Source organism: Xiphophorus hellerii, chromosome 16 (genome assembly GCF_003331165.1).
Source record: "Xiphophorus hellerii strain 12219 chromosome 16, Xiphophorus_hellerii-4.1, whole genome shotgun sequence".
NCBI classification, from domain to species: domain Eukaryota; kingdom Metazoa; phylum Chordata; class Actinopteri; order Cyprinodontiformes; family Poeciliidae; genus Xiphophorus; species Xiphophorus hellerii.
In genome coordinates this window covers 1,000,893-1,019,062 of record NC_045687.1, presented here as the reverse complement: position 1 = coordinate 1,019,062, position 18,170 = coordinate 1,000,893, and the positions used below count along the sequence as shown (strand labels likewise).

General features: G+C 43.1%; 2 protein-coding genes and 1 long non-coding RNA gene across 3 annotated transcripts; 1 reads left to right on the top strand and 2 right to left on the bottom strand.

The window, feature by feature from the left end:
- Positions 1–14: 14 nt before the first annotated feature.
- elac2 (elaC ribonuclease Z 2) lies at positions 15–8,036 on the bottom strand. The gene is made up of 24 exons (XM_032586373.1): positions 7,432–8,036; positions 6,583–6,633; positions 6,439–6,509; positions 5,876–5,940; positions 5,733–5,790; positions 5,589–5,657; positions 5,384–5,497; positions 4,902–4,957; positions 4,768–4,826; positions 4,615–4,687; positions 4,428–4,540; positions 4,258–4,356; positions 4,038–4,176; positions 3,327–3,412; positions 3,134–3,243; positions 2,955–3,051; positions 2,555–2,693; positions 2,441–2,479; positions 1,805–1,914; positions 1,382–1,481; positions 1,184–1,304; positions 661–739; positions 430–574; positions 15–354 (listed from the first exon to the last, which is right to left on the bottom strand). The coding sequence occupies exons 1-24, from the start codon at positions 7,743–7,745 to the stop codon at positions 145–147; spliced, it is 2,517 nt and encodes an 838-aa protein (XP_032442264.1). The 5' UTR covers positions 7,746–8,036; the 3' UTR covers positions 15–144.
- On the top strand, positions 7,538–16,183 carry LOC116734863 (uncharacterized). The gene is made up of 5 exons (XR_004342279.1): positions 7,538–7,646; positions 10,807–10,985; positions 12,348–12,619; positions 12,661–16,008; positions 16,056–16,183. It is a non-coding gene; the product is annotated as an uncharacterized LOC116734863 (long non-coding RNA).
- On the bottom strand, positions 10,851–16,577 carry gsg1l2a (gsg1-like 2a). The gene is made up of 5 exons (XM_032586403.1): positions 16,173–16,577; positions 13,850–13,897; positions 12,397–12,549; positions 11,348–11,459; positions 10,851–11,157 (listed from the first exon to the last, which is right to left on the bottom strand). Exons 1-5 carry the CDS (start codon positions 16,474–16,476, stop codon positions 10,851–10,853), a joined length of 924 nt encoding a protein of 307 aa, XP_032442294.1. The 5' UTR covers positions 16,477–16,577.
- Between the last annotated feature and the right edge of the window lie 1,593 nt (positions 16,578–18,170).

Below are 18,170 nucleotides of genomic sequence, written 5' to 3'. Positions count from 1 at the left end.
CTGTCCGGGTCAGATCAGTGTGAAGATTTTTATTCTGCTCAACAAAAATCTAACTATTTTCACAGCATCACCAGGAAAATTATTTCTGCGGTAAATAAAAAGTGTCTCATAAATAAAACGATTGTTTCTGTTCCTGCAGAGGAATCAGCTGGACTTCAGCCTCTTTGAGTCGCCGCTGTGCAGCGGCGCCCCCTGCTGGCCTCTCTTTGCTCCTGCCTGGCTGCAGCCTCCTCCTCCAGGGCTCCTCCGCTCCCGCCGCTCCCGCCGCTCCTCCATCTCCTCCAGCTCCTCCGCAAACAGCGCCTTCAGAGCAGCAGTGAGTTTAGGGAGAGTTTTAAAGTCTCTGAAGCAGATCTGGAAGAAAGAAGTCATCTTTAAAACCAGAGTTCATGTCAGATTTTACTTCTGAATGTCGTAGGAGAGTCTTACTTTCATGTGGTCGAAGGAAATTCCCACTTTGTCACTGAAGTCTTCACTGAAGAGCGGGATCTTGGCGTAGCGTTGGCTGAAGTGGTTCAACATGATGAAGTCGGCGTTCATCTTCATGCCGACGCCGATGGCCTGCGAGGTCGTGCTGCCAGAAAACATCAATTTATAGTTCTATAAAAAAAATGTCTCAAAAAGCAGAAGAATCTGAAAGTGATCAGCTCCCCGTCTCACCTGTGTCGTTTCTCCACAGCTTCCTCCAGCAGCTCGTCCTCCAGCGTGGCTTCATGGATCAGCAGCGTCGCTTCATTTCCTGGAAAGATCGATGTTTAACCAGCAGCGTCCCAGACAGGACTGGGAACAAACAGCCAGTACAGGAAGACCTACTGGGAACCAGTGGAAGGAGCTGGGAGATTCAGAGATTCTGTTAAACACTGAAACATTGAATTCATTTCTGGCTTTTCTCTCTTCAGATCTCAGACTTTTTAAAACCATAATAAATGGAATATAAGATCTTTTTCCACAGAAATGTATGAACTTTGCCTGGGAATATTAGCAGCTCGTTAGCGGTAGCCTCAACTGCCTTGAGCCACAGACAGCAGAGCCATGACTAACATATTAAAGAACTTTTTTAGTGAACTGAAGGCTTCCAGGTCTGATTCTTCCAGGTCTGATTCTTCCAGGTCTGATTCTTCCAGGTCTGATTCTTCCAGGTCTGATTCTTCCAGGTCGCAGCCGGTCTGCGCTGGTCGCTCACCGATGTGGACGAACGCGTCACAGGGCATGGTGTCTCCAGAGAAGGCCAGCTTCCAGCCAGACTGGTGCACAAAGCTGCAGGCGAAGGCGTTCCTGCAGTGGCGCACCAGGCAGGTCCGAAACTGAGGCAGAGAGCGTAGATTAGCAGAACCGATCAGAAACAGAGAGAGGAACGGAGCGGGCCGCCGGCGCCGCAGACCTGCTGCAGGCTGGTCTTCCTCAGCATGGACTGGAGCGACGAATCGAGCTTCAGCTTGGAAACATCAGCGTCATCACACAGACTCCTGCTGGGGATGTGACTGAAAACCACAGAAGAAGAAACAGCAGCTCAGCTTTAGGGACCCGCCTTCATTTAGAGGAGAGGAAGGAAAAATAACGAGTTTAATAAACGGAAGGATTATCATCCTAATCTGGAGAAAAGTTTAATTTTATTCCAGACTGTAAGGAAGAAAAAGGTATTAATGATCCGACGATTGAAACATGAATGACATCATAACTGGGAATCATTGAACTGAACCGGTTCAGATTCAGCGAACCAGTTCAGATTCAGTCAACCAGTTCAGTTCCTGCTGTGCTGGTTTGTTTCCAACCTGAAGCTTTGAGCTGCAGCAGGTTGACGAACCTGAAGTGATGCAGGATTTCCTCACAGAAGTCGTGGTACTGACCGAGCCAGGCCAGGATCTGGACCGGAGCCACCAGGTAGACGGGGCTGAAGGGGATTCCCAGGCTGGCCTGGAGGCGCGCACACACACACACACAAACACACACACACGTCAGCTGAACGACACAAATTAAACATCTCGGCTGAAAACCATCGGTGAACCGATTCCGATATCTGATGTTCAAAATCGGCCGATTCTGAACTGAAACAGAAAAACGGCAGAACTGACTGAAAACTTTTGTTTTTACACAAACATAAATTTACAGAATTACAAATTAATTTAATAAATCTGAACCAGTACAGCAATAAAAGCACCAAAAGCTTCACCAGCTGCTCAAACTGGTTCAGTCGATGCAGTTAGGAGTAAAAAAATTAATAATAAAGTAAAACATTCAGTGTGTAAAAATCAACTGCAAATAGTTCAGAAAATACAACAGAAATTATAAATACAAAACTAAATAAATAAAGAGTTAAACTGAATAGATCAGCCATGACTGACCTCTGATCTAGAATCATTTACAATGATCAGAACTGATACAGATATTGATACGGGATCAGAGCATCTCTAGTGAAACCCCGGTTACCATGCCAACGTACCAGCGCGCGTTGCCTCTGCTGCAGCAGCTTTATCAGGCCCTGAGAGGAACAGGAAGTCAGGGTTAGCACGCGGCTCTGGTAACGCTCACCTCCAGGTGGCGCCGCGGTTCTCACCGTGTGATGATCAGCGTGGAGGTGGGAGACGAAGACGGTGGAGATCCTGGACAGCGCCGCGTCCACGGCGTCGCCGTAGTGTCTGCAGAGCTGACTGAAGGTTCCCTCTCCACAGTCCAGCAGCAGCGACTGACTGGAGCTGCACACACACACACACACAGCGTTCAGCCTGAACACACACACAGCGTTCAGCCTGAACACACACACCCACACACACACACACACACAGCGTTCAGCCTGAACACACACACACACACACACAGCGTTCAGCCTGAACACACACATACACAGCGTTCAGCCTGAACACACACATACACAGCGTTCAGCCTGAACACACACACACACACACCCACACACACACACACACAGCGTTCAGCCTGAACACACCAGGTTCTCCTACCTGATGTTGACCAGCGTTCCGCTCACGTTCCTGGTCTTCATGGGGATCGCCGACCCGGTTCCCAGAAACACAACGTGTGGGAATCCGTCAGCCGGACCTGCAGCAGGAAGCAGACTCTTCAGAACCAAACTCTGGATTTATTCATCCCACCTGATCCGACTCGGCACGTCTGGACCCACCAGAACCCTCTGGACAGGCCGTCCGGCACTTCTCCACTTCCTCCAGGAAGTTTGGGATCTCAGAAGCTTCCTTCACAAACTCCTCCGTGCTGCAGGAGGGAACGGCGTCTCTAAATATGAGACAGAATGAAAACGGAATCAAATAAAATATCCCATCAACGCTGCGGAGAAAAGATGAGCAAACGGAGAAAACCTCTGCCACTCCATGACGGGTCGCAGCTGGAACTTCAGCAGACACTCGGCTCGGACGTTCGGGACGCGTAGGGCCGCCTGCGGTTCCTGAACGTAAAAATTAATAAAATAACTGATTTTGATCCAGCTGTGTAAAAGAAACTCATGGATTCAGAAACTTCAAGGATTAAAATGTTTGTTCTGGTCCATCCAGCTGCTCTCATTTCTAATCATTTTGTAAAAAGTTTCAGTGACAGAAAAAAACTAAAGCAGCAAAAACGTCCAAGACAAAAACCTCCTGAGAGAAATAAAATATTAATAAATCAGATTAATTCATTTCTAAAACATTCAGTTCCTCTTTCTGGCCTTAGATTTATGATCTTTGATCTTTAGATTTCTATTTAATTTCTAATTGATGTAGACAGAGGAGGCTGCAGTTCCCAGAAATTAAACTGAAGAAAGAAAATTATCAGAAGACTTGATTTAATATTTAAAAATTAGACAGAGAAAATATATGGTTATGTGCAAAGTCTGATATTTTAAAGTAAAATGAAAAATAAACTAAACATGTTTACAGAATACCAAGGTAAGAAACAAACTAATTATATAAATGTAATCTGGATTTTTTAATGTAAACTAACAGGAAGAAAAACTGAAGCAGCATGATGCTAATGCTAATGGGACGTCAGTAAACAGGAAGCAGGAAGCTGTAAACAGGAAGCAGGAAGTGTACCGTTGCTCTGGCTGCTCTCAGCGGAGGGAAGATGTGCGGGTGGATCATGTTGAGCTGCGTCTGGATCTTGTGGCTCCGGACGTTGTGGACCGTGTTGACGTGTTCGTTGAGGATCAGATGTTCTGTTGACGACGGGAACCTGAAAAACCCGGAGCGGACTCAGACCGTCTGGACTCCACCTGAAACAACACGGTCCGGTTCTAAACCGTGCGGGTCCCACCTCTCCATCCACTCTTTGTACTGATCCGTCTCCAGGACGGACTCGGGAGTCATGTGGACCACCAGCGCGGCCGGATCCTCCGTCCCGCCGTCCTGGAACCTGGAAGGAGAGACCAGTCAGCGCCGGACGGCTGCAGCCGCTCAGAGCTCGTCCGGCTGGACGACGGTTACCGTCTGAGCTGCTGGCTGGAGCACAGCGCTGGGAGGAACTCCTCAGACGGACACTCCAGCACCAGGAAGACGGGCCCCGGGTCAGCCGGGGTGCAGACCTGCTCCGGCCGGATCTGAGAGGCGAAGCAAAGCGTCAGGCGGAGCTTTGGAGACGTAATCTGATTACTGCCAGGGAAACAGAATGCACCTCTATTCCGTCGTGCATGATGGTCTCTCCGTTTTTCAGAGCTCTGATGAGCGGACCAATCGCTGCTGTTCCTCTGCAGAGATATTTTAGGAAGAAATCAGGGAAATCGAGACTGATTTGGGTCAGACGTTAAAACACGAGGCGCCGACTCACAGCGGCAGACCCAGATCTTTGGCTTTAGCCACCAAGAAGTTCCCCTTCTTAGGATGAAGCTGCAGGAGAGAAAAGGACGTCAGAAACAAACATCCAAACATAAAAACATAAAAACCTCGTTTTCTGGTGCTGACCTTGCACACAAAGGCGATCACCAGGGAGGAGTCTCTGGCTGCTGCACTTCTTTCACCTGGGACATTTTAGACACAAACTGAACATGAACAGTTCATTCATACCAGTTCTGTTCAGTCCACTCTAATCCAACTCCAGTCCATTTGTCTAGTCAAAGTCCGGTGAGGTGTGAACGCTAACCGACCTCTGACCTCTAGTCCTCCAAACCTCGGTCTGGGTTCGGTTTGTGAACACCAAGCGGACCGGAGACCACTCCAAAAGCAGGAAGTGGACTACAGCGCAGGGCATTCTGGGTAAATACAACCAAATGTGCTAGACTAGCGCTAGCAGCAGAAATGGCTCCTGGTCTTCAGCCAAAGACTAAAGAGAAACTAAAGAAACTGACAGGCATGGTGGTGGTGGTGTAATCCTGAGGGTCAGGCTTCTTGGTTAAAACGTTTAAAGATCCAGTTCTGATGAAGCTGAGCTGAAGCAGCCGTCTCACCTGATTCTTCTTCTCTGGTTTTGCGCTCCGGTCCGTCTCTCTTTGGCGATCTGCGGCTGGGGCTGCTTCTGCCAGCCTGCGGTGAGTTTCTCCCTCTGTCGATTCCTGATCTGGCTACAAAAACAGTAAAATCCAGATGAACATGTGAACGCTTTTAAAAGACAAACTCTGAGGGAATAATAATAAAATAATCCTTTGAATTTACCAAATATGGGGACCTGGTACACAGTCATGGTTTCATCTTTGTGCATCTCCTCAGTGTACGGTCGAACAGCTGAGAGGACATCACATCATGAACAACCTCCCCCATAAACACAACATGACATTATATCAGAGACGTCAGGCCTACACAGCTTGATCTCCTCCAGAGGGCCAGAGAAGGACTTTATGGCGTGCAGGTAGTTCTTCTGAAACATGAACAGATGGAAGACAGAACGTCAGTCTCTCCATGGAACCTCAGAACCGTCTGTGAAATGTTCTGCGGTTTCTCACAAGCTGTGGAGGTCCAGAGAGCACACACTCAGGGACGCCCGTGTCCTTCAGGGTTAATATCATCCCTGCAATGCAGGAGATTCAGAAAATGCAAACATATTATTAATAACAGGAACAAAAATTACAAGCAATTAGCAATGCTACAAAAAACAGGTTTACATTTAAAATGACTCCATTACTAGTATCAACATCCAAATAACAAAGTCTGCTGATTGATAAATTATGTCAGCAGTTATGGAAACAGATGATAATATTATTGTTTTGACACCATTTTCAATTTATATATTGAAATAATAATGAAAGTTTACCCTCTCAAAGACTGATAAACTTTAGTTTTGTACTTTAAGTATCCAAAATAAAACAGTAAATAAAGCAACAATAAAAACCAGAAATAAAATGGATTATGAAGTTCTGGAAACAGAATTACTCAAATATCAGAGTGGAAATTCCCAATCACTTCTCTGTGGAAACTGTTGAGTCCCAGCTCTGATTCATAACATTTTGTAAAGAAACGCCAGACTCTAACGTGAGAGCGTGATTTTAGATGAGAGTTGACCTCTGACCTGACAGGCCTCCCACATTCTCCCAGCTCAGTCGGGTCAGGAAGATGTTGTCCAGCCGCGCCGCCTTCAGCCTGCGGGTGAAACAGACCCACGTTAGCGCCGTTAGCTCAGCCACAGCCAGCATGAGACGCAGCTGCAGCTTACTTGTGTTCCTGCATGAGTCTCTGGGTTCCTTCTCCACAGTTGAACAGGTACCTGCAGCACAGAGACGGAAAGTTTTTATCCCTACAGACTGGAGCCTTCTTAAATAATAATAAAGATGATCCAATATAGTTTGTGTGTGAGGATCAGATCAGTTACAGTTCATTTAACTGAAGCTACTGATGTGGATCTTTGGAGACCTGCAGGAAAACCCAGAACAATCACATACATTTAATTTGCTTTAATGTATCTTTTACTGAAATTCCTAACTTAAATGACCTGTAATTAGTTCTCCGTTGGTTTGATCCAGTATATTTTTAGAGAAGTCTCCTATGAAAGGGCTGCACAGCTGCTAAAGGTGTTGCTTTGCTGCAAGAAGGTTGTGGGTTTGAATCCCGGCCCGGGAATCTTTCTGCATTCTTTTCTCAGAGTATGCCTGAGTGCACACACAGTCCAAAAACATGACCGTTAGATCACTATCACTTTACAGCAGATTTCTTTGTTGAAGTAAATCTTTAAATGCAAAACTAGCATAAAGCAGACTGTAGGGACGTTTGGGTGAATTCAATAAACCCACCATGTTGTTATTATGCTCTTTTTTCACTGATTTATTAATTGCAATGTTTGATCATTTTGAGAACGGTCACTTTGTGGCTCAAAATGTGGAAAAATGCTCTGAAATCCAAAAGAAACTCTGCAAAATAAGTAACGTTCAGTGGCTGTATGCGAACTGAAATCTGCTAGAAGGAACCGGGTAATTGGTGAGGTAAACGTGAGTGTGTTCTTCTTTAATTAACGTACTTAAACTGAAACCAGCACTTTTATCTGATATGAAGTACGTGAAGCGCCTACCTGTTGTACTCTGAGAAGACGTAAAGCGACGCGGCGCTGTCCCTGCTTCCCGCTCCGACCACCTGAACGTACACGTTGGACGGTCCGTGAACGTCTCCCCGCTTGTCTCGGCTCTCCTTGGTCTTCAGCCGGCGGAGTGGCTCCTTCTGCGGCCTCTTCGCTGAGAACTGATTCCCAGAGGTCGCCATTGACCGGGAAAAGTGGAAAACAGTCCGGTAAGGAGAATAATCGCAGCGTGGGGCCGTCACAGCGGCAGTTACAGCTCTGCCGTTCACAACCAGAAGCCTACAGAGCCTCACATGGAAGCTATTCATGCTAAGTACTTCAGCTAATCATTAGAATATCCGCGGCAGGTGGTGTTCACGATCCCAAACACCTCCGCTAACAGTCCGGACACATTTCCGAACAGTTTTGCATCCGTTTATCAACTATCAGAGGTTTTGAGCTTCCTTCACGGGACGTTAAATGTTCGTGAACATGCGACCTCTCTTCCGGCAAGTGATAAACGTCATCAACAAGTTCCCGATTCTTAACGCTGATTGGTTACCGGAAGTTATTGCTAGGTCTTTGGGCCAATCAAAACGAGTTTACCGCAAAGGAGGCGGGAATAGATCTTCTCGTTTCAGAGGAGGGTTGTAAACAAGATGCTACAAAATAAAACGCTGAATAATTGACAATGTCTTTAGCTCTTACTGAAAACATCTTAACCTACGTTTAGATATTCAGTATTAAGATAGATTTATTTGAATGCAAACATTTTAAGGCACAAGATTTGTATTTATTCACTGAAACTTATTTGAAAATATTATATTGAAAATCAGTTTTTAATTTTAAAGATTGTGTCCAGTGGTGTATTGTTTTTCCTAACAATCATACAATGACTATTAAAACAACTGAGTATTGAAGCATAAATTTACATTTACAGTTTTTTTGTATAAGTGACAAACTAAAGTGAGTTTTAATTCTTTACTGAAAAGTTAGTCTTATTTTTTGAAAACTTTAGATTTTTCCATGTAAACTTTTCAATAATCAAAATATGTAAAACCTTAGTATAAAATGAAATACTTATTGTTTATTTATGCCTTTACCTAATCAAAGGATATCAATATGATAGTATTGCTTGTGTTTATCTCAAAACATTAACGGATGGCCTGATCCTATGAGCCAGGCGTTTAGGTCGGAAAATACAGATACTTTTTCCATAATGTGTGTTTTTTTTTTTCTTTTGCGTACATATTCATGCATTCATCATCTACACCCACCTGTCCATGCAGGGCTGCAGGGGTCCAGCAATCTGTCTGTCCGTCCATCTATTTCCACTCTGGAAGATGCTTCAGTCACATTTATTTTTTCCAGATTTTTCAGGACTTTATTGAAATTCTTCTTCTGGAAATATGAGCCACTGAAACCATCGACATGAAAGGAGGATCTGAATAACCACAGATGTTTTCTTCAGTGATCTCAGAGCATTCTGCAGCTTGATGCTTCATCATTTTAATGATATATTTATAAAAAATGTGAGTCTGATTTTAACATTTCATATATTTGTCCCTCTTCGTGCTTCCCAAGCATAATGAAAACAGTATTATGTGAGTTGATCAGCGCGTGGAATCGTGTCATGGCTGAAAACAGAAGATCAGCAGGCGTACTGTAACCTGGATTGTTTCCATCCAGTGGGATTAAAGCTGCCAGGCAGCAGCTGCTCCATCAGAAACAGATGAAAAGAGGAACCAAACAGTCACAGATCGGCTGCTGTTAACACACTGCAATTGGATTTTCTCTGCTGTTTTTTCAGCTGGTTGAAGAGCTTAAACTCATGAATAGAACAGTCCTGCTTTATTTTGCATCTTCATCATGTAGTTACCTTCAGAGCTGCGTTTCTGCGTAGCAAAAGCAAAGGTGGTCTCTTCTCTCTGGTTTCAATTTATTGAGGATTTTCTATAATCCAAACAAAACATAAATTCATCTAAATCAGGGGTGTTCAAAGAAATGTTTTGGCCCTCACACTAAAACGTTTGGACACTATTGATGTAAAACTTTGGTGCTGGATGTTTTAACGTGGCTAGTTAAAGGCTGATGAGCGTTCCTTGGTAATACAGACAGTAACTTCTGTTTGTCATTAAACTGACCGACACTCAGAGCAGAGGATTCTAGAGCATCAGGCCAAAGAACCTGATGCCCTTTGACCTGATGCTCTAGGTCAAAGGGCATCAGGTCCTGCAGAGGTTTCAGGATGAGGAGCAACTTTAAGATGTGGAAGAAGATCCATCGTAGACTCTGAAATGGAAGAAACTCGGCTTTGTTGTTCAGGAACCACTGAGGTTTAAAATTCAGTTTGTTTATGTGGCTCAGATTCACATCAAATGTCGTCTGGAGGCTTTTAGCCTTATTGGAGACGTCAGCAGCAAAATGTGGATCACAGATCGCTGTGCAGCTGCAGCACACCGCCTGCAGCACACCGCCTGCAGCAAACCGCCTGCAGCACACCGTCTGCACTGCAGCACACCGTCTGCACTGCAGCACACCGTCTGCACTGCAGCACACCGTCTGCAGCACACCGCCTGCAGACGGTGTCGTTTCTACTTGGGACATGTTCTTCAGAACAACCAGCTGCTGTGACCTTGTTGAATCGGATTCTTATCAAACTGGTTCTGACTGAATAGATGTTTTTACTGAACCAGCCGTTATGTTTGATGAATCCACATTGTTTTAAAAATCTGCCTTCAGAGAACAATTGATTCACATTTTCATTACCTGAATGAATATTTAATATTTTTCCACTTGGCTGAACTCTGGTGTCCAAAACGCTGAGCTGCATCCAGCAAACAAAAAACTAAACGTTAAACTTAAGGTGTGATGTGGCGAATCAAAGATAAAGAACAAGATTAAATGTAAGTCTCTTCATTAATTATTCATTAGTAGTTTTCTTCCTGCAGTAAAGTCTGGAAAACCAGGCTGTTTTTATCCAAACCTAAAATGGTGAAACAAACTAAATACTTTTCCAAACTTTTCCCTGTGAAGCTTGGGGAATGTTTGGTGTTGTAAAGATCCTTCACTCACATGTAACACTTTTCTTTTATTCACATCTTCAAATGTGAATTAGAACAGCAGCAGGAACCAAGCAGAAGAGTCTGAGGTCAGTTCATGTCCAGCCGTTTCACCTGAACGGTTGATCCAGAGTTAGTCACTGATTCCTGCTTCCTCTCAGATCCAGCCGGATCCATCAGGCCGGTCAGGATCACTGCTCCTCTCAGTGCGTCTCTCACTAATTCCAGTTTTAATGCATCTTGGATGAAAGAAGGCAAATTCAGCTCAGGTTGAAGCAGAAACATGTTGCCTTGGTTGCAGAAGCTAAACGTGGTTTTAACTCTGCAGATGCAGATCGGACGTGAAGCAGGGAGAGTAAATATTCTCCGCCTTCAGCAGTACGCCTCCACCTGCTGCTCCGGTGGATGCTCCACCTCCTCAAACACATACGGCGCTCCGGTGGAAGGCTTGTGGCCGTTTACCAGCGGTTCTGGCAGAACCTCAAGGTCAGCCGGAGCTGCGGTCAGGTACATGTTCCACACCTGCTCAGGCAGACCCAGCTCCATCATCTTCTGCTTGATCAGCAGGTTCTTCTCGATGTTGTGCCGCTTGTATTTAAACTCTATGATGGTCTTGGTGTATCTGTTCAGGGTTGTGACTGCAGAGCCCATGCAGGTGCCAAACGAGCACCAGGCTAAGCTGCAAAGAGCCACATGAAGAGTCAGACTGGCTGTACAGTTATTCAGTTTAAATACAATGCAGCTTTTTAGTTCTTATGAAGTTCAGTTATTGATTGAATCTCATTTCACAACTCAAAACTGAATCTCAACTTGTTTCTTTGTGAAATTAGATTCTATTTGGACTTTTAAGATATTGACAAAGTTCTTACGCATAAGACCAGCTGTAGTCCCAAGTCTTGGGCCTCCAGTCTTCAGGTCCCATAGAGACGGAGAGATGGAATATGGTGGTGAACATCATGTGGGCGACCATCCCACAAAGGCCTGTGAGCAGAGCAGAGGTCAAAACGCTCCCATGTGTTTTTAAAGGCAGTTAAGACCAGATGTAGTTTTTACAGTGTGTAGACACTTTTTAAAATCTCATTTCTAGAGTCTCAGGTTGGTTTCAGCATCTATTAGGGCAGAGAATGGAGGAAGGAGAAACAGCCGTACACATTTACAGACAGATTAAAACTAAATGTTATTTATTTTTGTAACTTTTAGCCAAACCATTAAATCATGAATAATGAAGCAGAGGGGCGAGGTGAACGCAGCCGCCTCGTTCTGACTCAGTATCTCTGCAGCAGCTTTTTCTGGGATTAACACAGAACAACAGGGCGGGGGGAGGGGGGTCCTCCGGGCGGCTCTGGGAACAGCCCAAACCGTTGCCCCGGTTCCAATCGGATTACTCCACAAACCAGCAAATCCTCCGAGGCAGCGAGTGGCCGCAGATCAGTCAGCTGCTCTGATGCTTGACTGCAGCGTTCAGCGCATTCAGCCTGGCTGCCGCCGCTGCAGCCGCCGCTGCTGCAGCCGCTGCAGGGCTGCACAGATGTTTCTCAAATTGACACGTTTCAAACTGCACCCACAGAAACACACTGCGCATACACATCAGTAAAATGTGTGTAAGAGAATAAAAGCTACTGGATCAAGTCAGAGACGTTCAGCTTTTCTTCTGCCTTCAACGCAGCATCTCATGTTGCTGCGTTTCAGTTAGAAAGTCTCAAGCGCTGAAGGTGCAGTCGGGCTGATCCGTCCTTGTCTCGACCTGTTCAGTCTCAAACGTGTCAATTTGAGAAACCAATGTGATTATCCACGTCCAAACAAATGTTTAACTAATATGAATGTTCATTTATGCATTATTGAACACATTTACAAATTTCTCTGTTTTAGGCCATGTGGATGTTTTTGAGCCTGATGGAGCTCCATATTGTGCTGTTACCTGAGAGGGCGGTGCACATGGCGGCGAAGGCACTGAGTTTCAGCTTGTTCATGACGCTGAAGCAGCGGCTCTGCTCCAGAATCATCAGAACCCCGCCCACGAAGAGCAGAGCCAGGTACAGGCTCTCTGCAACCACACACAGCCACAGCACGCCTGGACAGGGCAGAGGTCAGAGGTCAGCACCCACACACAGCCAGCCACAGCACGCCTGGACAGGGCAGAGGTCAGCACCCACACACAGCCAGCCACAACACGCCTGGACAGGTCAGAGGTCAGCACCCACACACAGCCAGCCACAGCACGCCTGGACAGGGCAGAGGTCAGAGGTCAGCACCCACACACAGCCAGCCACAGCACGCCTGGATCAATTTACACTCCAATAATCAGCATCAGGACAAAAACTGATTATTATAAAACTGAAGGAAATAATTAACGGAGCTTCAAGTTATTTAAATAATTCAGTTAAAAAATCAAATGTTGCTCTAATAATTCCTGACTCTTTGCATGAGGAAGGCATCGACAGGGCATTGCTGGTTGGTCTCTGTGCTGCACAAGCATATTAACAGAATGTTGAGTGGAAGGAAGAAGTGTCTGGAACCACATGAACAGACAGCAGGGAGCATTGTGGGTAGGCATGTCAGCTTTCCACGCTGTTTTCCAAGAAAACAGGCAAATTTTCTGTGAATAATTTTAAGTTACGTTTCATTATTTAGTTGTTTTATCCAAACATAAAATTTGCTGCTTTTATGGAAATGTCTCATCACATCACAGGTGTCCAAACTTTATTCATGTAAAGTCCTAAAGCTGAAAGTCGTCATGCGACACATGAAGCTTCTTTTTCTAACACTATAATTTCATAGTGAAATCATTTATTTTCTTATCATTTCAACAATAAACTTGAGTTTTTAATGACAAACAAATGATTGATTTTTGTAGCGATGGGATCTGGAAATATGTAAATTATTGAATATTTGATACCTGAAAACTGTTGAAAGGTTTTCACGCAGTGTTTGGGTCAATAAGTTTTATATTTTGCTGGCCCAGAAAAGTTTTCTGTTTACAACAGAGATATGGGTTATTTTTTATTTGAAAACAAGTTTTAAGAATAAATTCACCAAAAGTTGCTTTTGGGTAAAAAATATTTACAAATAAAAAATGAAATAAACATTAAAAAATCCAATTTTGCATTAATTGCTGTGAAGGACCAGACAATCATTTGAAGAGCACCAGACGGCCCACAGGCCTCACTTTGAACCCCCTACACCAGCAAACAGCAGTCAGGGATGCTGAACTTTAAATAGGCCGTTTGGTCTCTGTCTGGGTTACAGGAAGTGTTGGGTAAGTTTTATTCTTACAAAGAAATTTCATTTTTTCCTGACAATAAACCCAAATACAGGCAAATTATTAAATGGTTTCAAAGAAAAATAAACTTTTAAATCATAAATTTACCAACCTCTTTGATGTTCAGGAGCAATCTCAGCAAAACTTCGACAATCAAATCCTGTCAAATAAAAGAATAAAAACATAAAAAACTCAAACTTTCAGACACAGATAATGAATATAACACACGATGTTTTAAATATTTAAACATATCATGTTTTAATACTATGTTTATACTCAGTTTAATACTAAATTGTGTCTAAAATTTCTTTTAAAAAATGATATAAGTTTTTCATAAATGTAATTCTAGGAAAATCTGTACAGAAGCAACTTTTACATATTTTTCATAAATTGGTTTTCAAAGCTCTTCTCTAATCAGGTGCTTTATGAAAAATGAATGATTGTGGACGAAGGAAATAATCTGATTCTTCAGATTATTTCCTTCCCAAAACTGGAAATAAAAGAAGAAAAGCAGAAACTAAAGTTGACTGAATGTCGTTTCTGTTTGGCTGCATGGAAAAGTGAAAAATCCTGAAGCAGCTCTGAGGTCCTGGACAGATTCTGAAGTAACTGATGACAGAAATAGTTCTGCTGCTGCCGCCGGTCAGGCTAAACGTCCAACTGTTTGTCTGCAGGTGAACCAGAGGTGAAAGGTCAAACTCACACCGAGGTTTAATTTAAAATCTCATTTCCAGTACTTATCCTCTTCTCTGACGTCGATTAGCAAATCTGAACAAACTTTTCTTTTTTTATGTTTTCACTTGTCTGATAAATCATTACTTCCTACTATGCATATTTTGTATATTTAATATTTTTTATATATTTTGTGTTTGGCATTTTTACCCTAAAGAAGCTCGAACCAACCAGAAACAACTGATGGTGTTTAGTTAGTTCAAAACTCAATTTCATCATCAACAATATTAAATTCCTTCTTGCTCAAATATATTTCCGTTTTCCTTTAATACGTTCTAGTATATTAATTAATTCATTTACTATAAAAACATTTTCTGTGTCTTTTTATCGGTGTGAATGGTTTCCTGGAGAAAATCTGATTCAGCAGAAATTTGACTTTATTTACAGCTTGAAGAGATTTGGCTTTAAGTGGAGAAATAAAACTTCGTGGTTTTTCTACCTGCTGTTGTTTTTAATCCTTCGTTCATTTTATGATCTGTCCTTCCTTCAGTGCCAAATCAACTACAAGTAAAGTAAAGCAAATATAATAAATCAAGTATTGGCTTTAAATAATTTGCTGCAGCTGTTTCATAAAGCAGCTGTAGAACAAACAGCTAAAGTCAGTTTTCTAAATATTCCCACATTTGTGAGACGTAGACAGAAAAAAAAGATACAAATCTTTGTCTGTAACTGGTTCAAATAAAATGATTCAGCTGCAGTTTTGATTTTTAAGTTGCATTTTAATACAGATGGAAACAAGATGCTGTTAAATCCAATCTGGTTATAAAACAGTCAAATCAGATCCACAGAGAACCAATCAGTTCCCAAACCAGTTCTATAAATCAATGCAGTCAAATTTAGTTTATGATCATCAATAAAAATAGTTTCTGATCTAAGAAAACATTTGATTTTGCAACAATTGACTGACTTAGCAGCAAACTTTGCAGCAATCCCTCCGCTGAACATGAGGCCTTTATGAACATCAAGTCATTAAAACCGCAGCAATCTCCCAAAGCTCACGTGTGGTGACATTTTAGCAGCTGACCTCACTGAACCATCAGTGTGTTTGCAGCAATGCCTTCTCTTATACCAGCATGTTGCAGTAGAAAGCAACTGATTGTATTGGTTAGCTAACTTTGCAGCAATGCTCTCTTGCAGCAACAGACAGCAGTCGATTCCATCAGTTCATGAACTTTGAAGCAATCCTTTCTGGCCATTTCATTTTTCTCCGTTGCTTTCTTTTGTATTTTTGTTCATTGAGTTTGGAATATTGCTCATTCTTTAGCAGTCAGTGGTTTGATTAGTACTTTATGACCCAAACAGGAGCAGAGCTGAAGGTTGCTTACAGCCCAGCAGGGATGTTTGTAACGGCAGCTAACGCAGCGAGCAGCTATGAAACGGGTCAAAGGGCAGCTGGAGCTGAGAAAGGAAGCAAAGTAATCCATAACATATTCCAGGATTTCTTTACCAGAGTGACAGTGATTAATGAATAACTTACAGTGCTTCAGCACCGACGTATGTTATGGATTATTATGCTGCAGCCTGCAGCATCATCTTACCGTTCATATCCGCAGCCTGCAGCATCATCTTACTGTTCATATCCGCAGCCTGCAGCATCATCTTACCGTTCATATCCGCAGCCTGCAGCATCATCTTACCGTTCATATCCGCAGCCTGCAGCATCATCTTACCGTTCATATCCGCAGCCTGCAGCATCATCTTACCGTTCATATCCGCAGCCTGCTCACAGGAGTAAAATATCCCGGTGTGGAACTTCCTGAGGATGAACTTCTCTTCTCCCGTCTCGAAGATGTACTGCACCTGCCGGCTGTCGTTGAGGTTGGTGCTGTTGAAGCGGATGCAGTACATCTGCTTCATCTGGACCGGCGGCCCGGAGCAGAAGGGCTTGGCCACCTTCCTGGTCCCCTCGCACCAGTAGCTGGTGGTCACCGCCGACACGGCGAAAGCCAAAGCCACAAAGTTGAGAGTGATTGCCAGGGAAGCTCGCCGGCCGCGCTCCAGCCTCATGGTCCAGGCCAGGCCAGAGAGATGAAATGAAAAGGCGACTAATCCTGGCTTTCAATATGTAGCCACAGTGTTTTGCTTCCCAGCAGAGATGTCAAATCTTCATAATCTTGTTGCGTTTGGGGCTCCTTGGGTGAGAAAGCAGAGCGTCCCTCTGCCAGCTCGCTGCTTGTTCTGCATCTCTTCACCTCGGCTCCACAGGAACGACACAAACCCATTTTCTGTCTCTGACCATTTAAACTCTCAGCCTCTTCAGCTTCAAATCAAACCCGTGGCTCCTCCCCTCCAGCAGATCTCATCATGCAGTATTCTCCATTACAAAGGGCAAATTACGCTCCAAACTTCCTTTGAGCTCAGATTATAATCCACAGCAAGACTCTGGCTGCTTCCGTTCTCCCAGCATTTCAAACCGATTGCAGCCAGAGGCAGCAGATCAAGAGCCGGTTTAACTTTGACCAGTGACATAATGTGGGCAGTCTCTTATGAAAATCCATCCAGAATATGTGTGTGTGGGGGTGTGTGTGTGTGTTTACGGTGTGTGGAGGGTAAATCTCTTTCTAATCGCGTCCCGACTGTTGAAAAGTTAAACTGATTCAATGGAAAAGACAATAGAATCAGTTTGTTTGTTGCTGCAGAGCCAAACCTTCATCTCTGCCTGGAAACTGTTGATGTCAGAAAGTTTAACATGAGAAATTTATTAGACTTTAGGTTTAAAATGATGAAGAGTTGGTAATTATTCTGACGTCTGGTCGTTATTCATGATTGTCATTAACTCCATTATTTTGATGCGTAGATTTTCTTGTCTTGTTCTGAGTCAGTTTGAAACCATTTTTCTATTCAATGTAATTTATTTGTTGGCTCTTTTACTGAGCAGACACATGATTATTATAACATGGTTTTATTACAATTTTTTAATAATTTTTGAGTCAGTAGGTAACATGTTTCATTAAACTGAGATAAGGGGCAGGATTGAATAATGTTCACTTCTTCCTTCTCCTTTTCAAACTGAAAGTAAACTAATTATTTTATTCTTGGTTTTGTATGTTTTCTCTGATTGACTTTTCTTGTTTTTAAAAACCTGAAAAAAAAGTCAAAAAACTACATAAGATAAAATAATGTCCTAACCCTTCTCAAGGACACATCTCTGGTTCTAGCACACTTTTTCCTTCCACTTAACTTCCCGATAATTTGCATGGATGCAGCACTCTGTGATCAGCCATCTTGTTTAAAAAAGACATTTAGTGATTTTCCCTCCTGATCGACGGCCGGGTCGTTTCTAACTGAACGTTTCCGTCACTAAAATCCTTCTGTGAGTTTGACTTTATTAAACTCGGTAAAATAACAGAACAAAGAAGCATAAACATTTTCTTACAGCTTCCTGTCTTACTTAGTGGCATCGCCCAGTAATTACCTTGGTTACAACATTCTTTCTTTCTTCTTTAACATTTTCTGTATCTGACTGATAAGATGCATAATGAGCATCAATAATTTTAACACTTATATCAATAAACCAAAATGCAGTAAAAACTTTAACTTCATTAAATAGTAACAATAAAACTGATGACAGCAGTAATCATTTAAATAAACTTAATACATTTTTCAATCATTCTGATTCATATTTGTCTGTAACTTCATCCTAAAACCTGCAGACATTTCGGGCTGAACTCCACGATAATTCATTTATTCCAAACTCATCT

Bases quoted from the DNA above. Each gene is read 5' to 3' on its own strand.
- elac2 (XM_032586373.1), bottom strand. From the start codon at position 7,745: ATGAATAGCTTCCATGTGAGGCTCTGTAGGCTTCTGGTTGTGAACGGC. The intron at 5,498-5,588 runs GTAAATTCAAAG...CTGTTTTTGTAG, and splicing joins GTACCAGGTCCCCATATTTG to CCAGATCAGGAATCGACAGA. The intron at 1,915-2,440 runs GTACGTTGGCAT...GCGCGCCTCCAG, and splicing joins AGCAGAGGCAACGCGCGCTG to GCCAGCCTGGGAATCCCCTT.
- gsg1l2a (XM_032586403.1), bottom strand. From the start codon at position 16,476: ATGAGGCTGGAGCGCGGCCGGCGAGCTTCCCTGGCAATCACTCTCAAC. The intron at 13,898-16,172 runs GTAAGATGATGC...TTTATTTGACAG, and splicing joins GCAGGCTGCGGATATGAACG to GATTTGATTGTCGAAGTTTT. The intron at 11,158-11,347 runs GTAAGAACTTTG...GGCTCTTTGCAG, and splicing joins GACTACAGCTGGTCTTATGC to CTTAGCCTGGTGCTCGTTTG.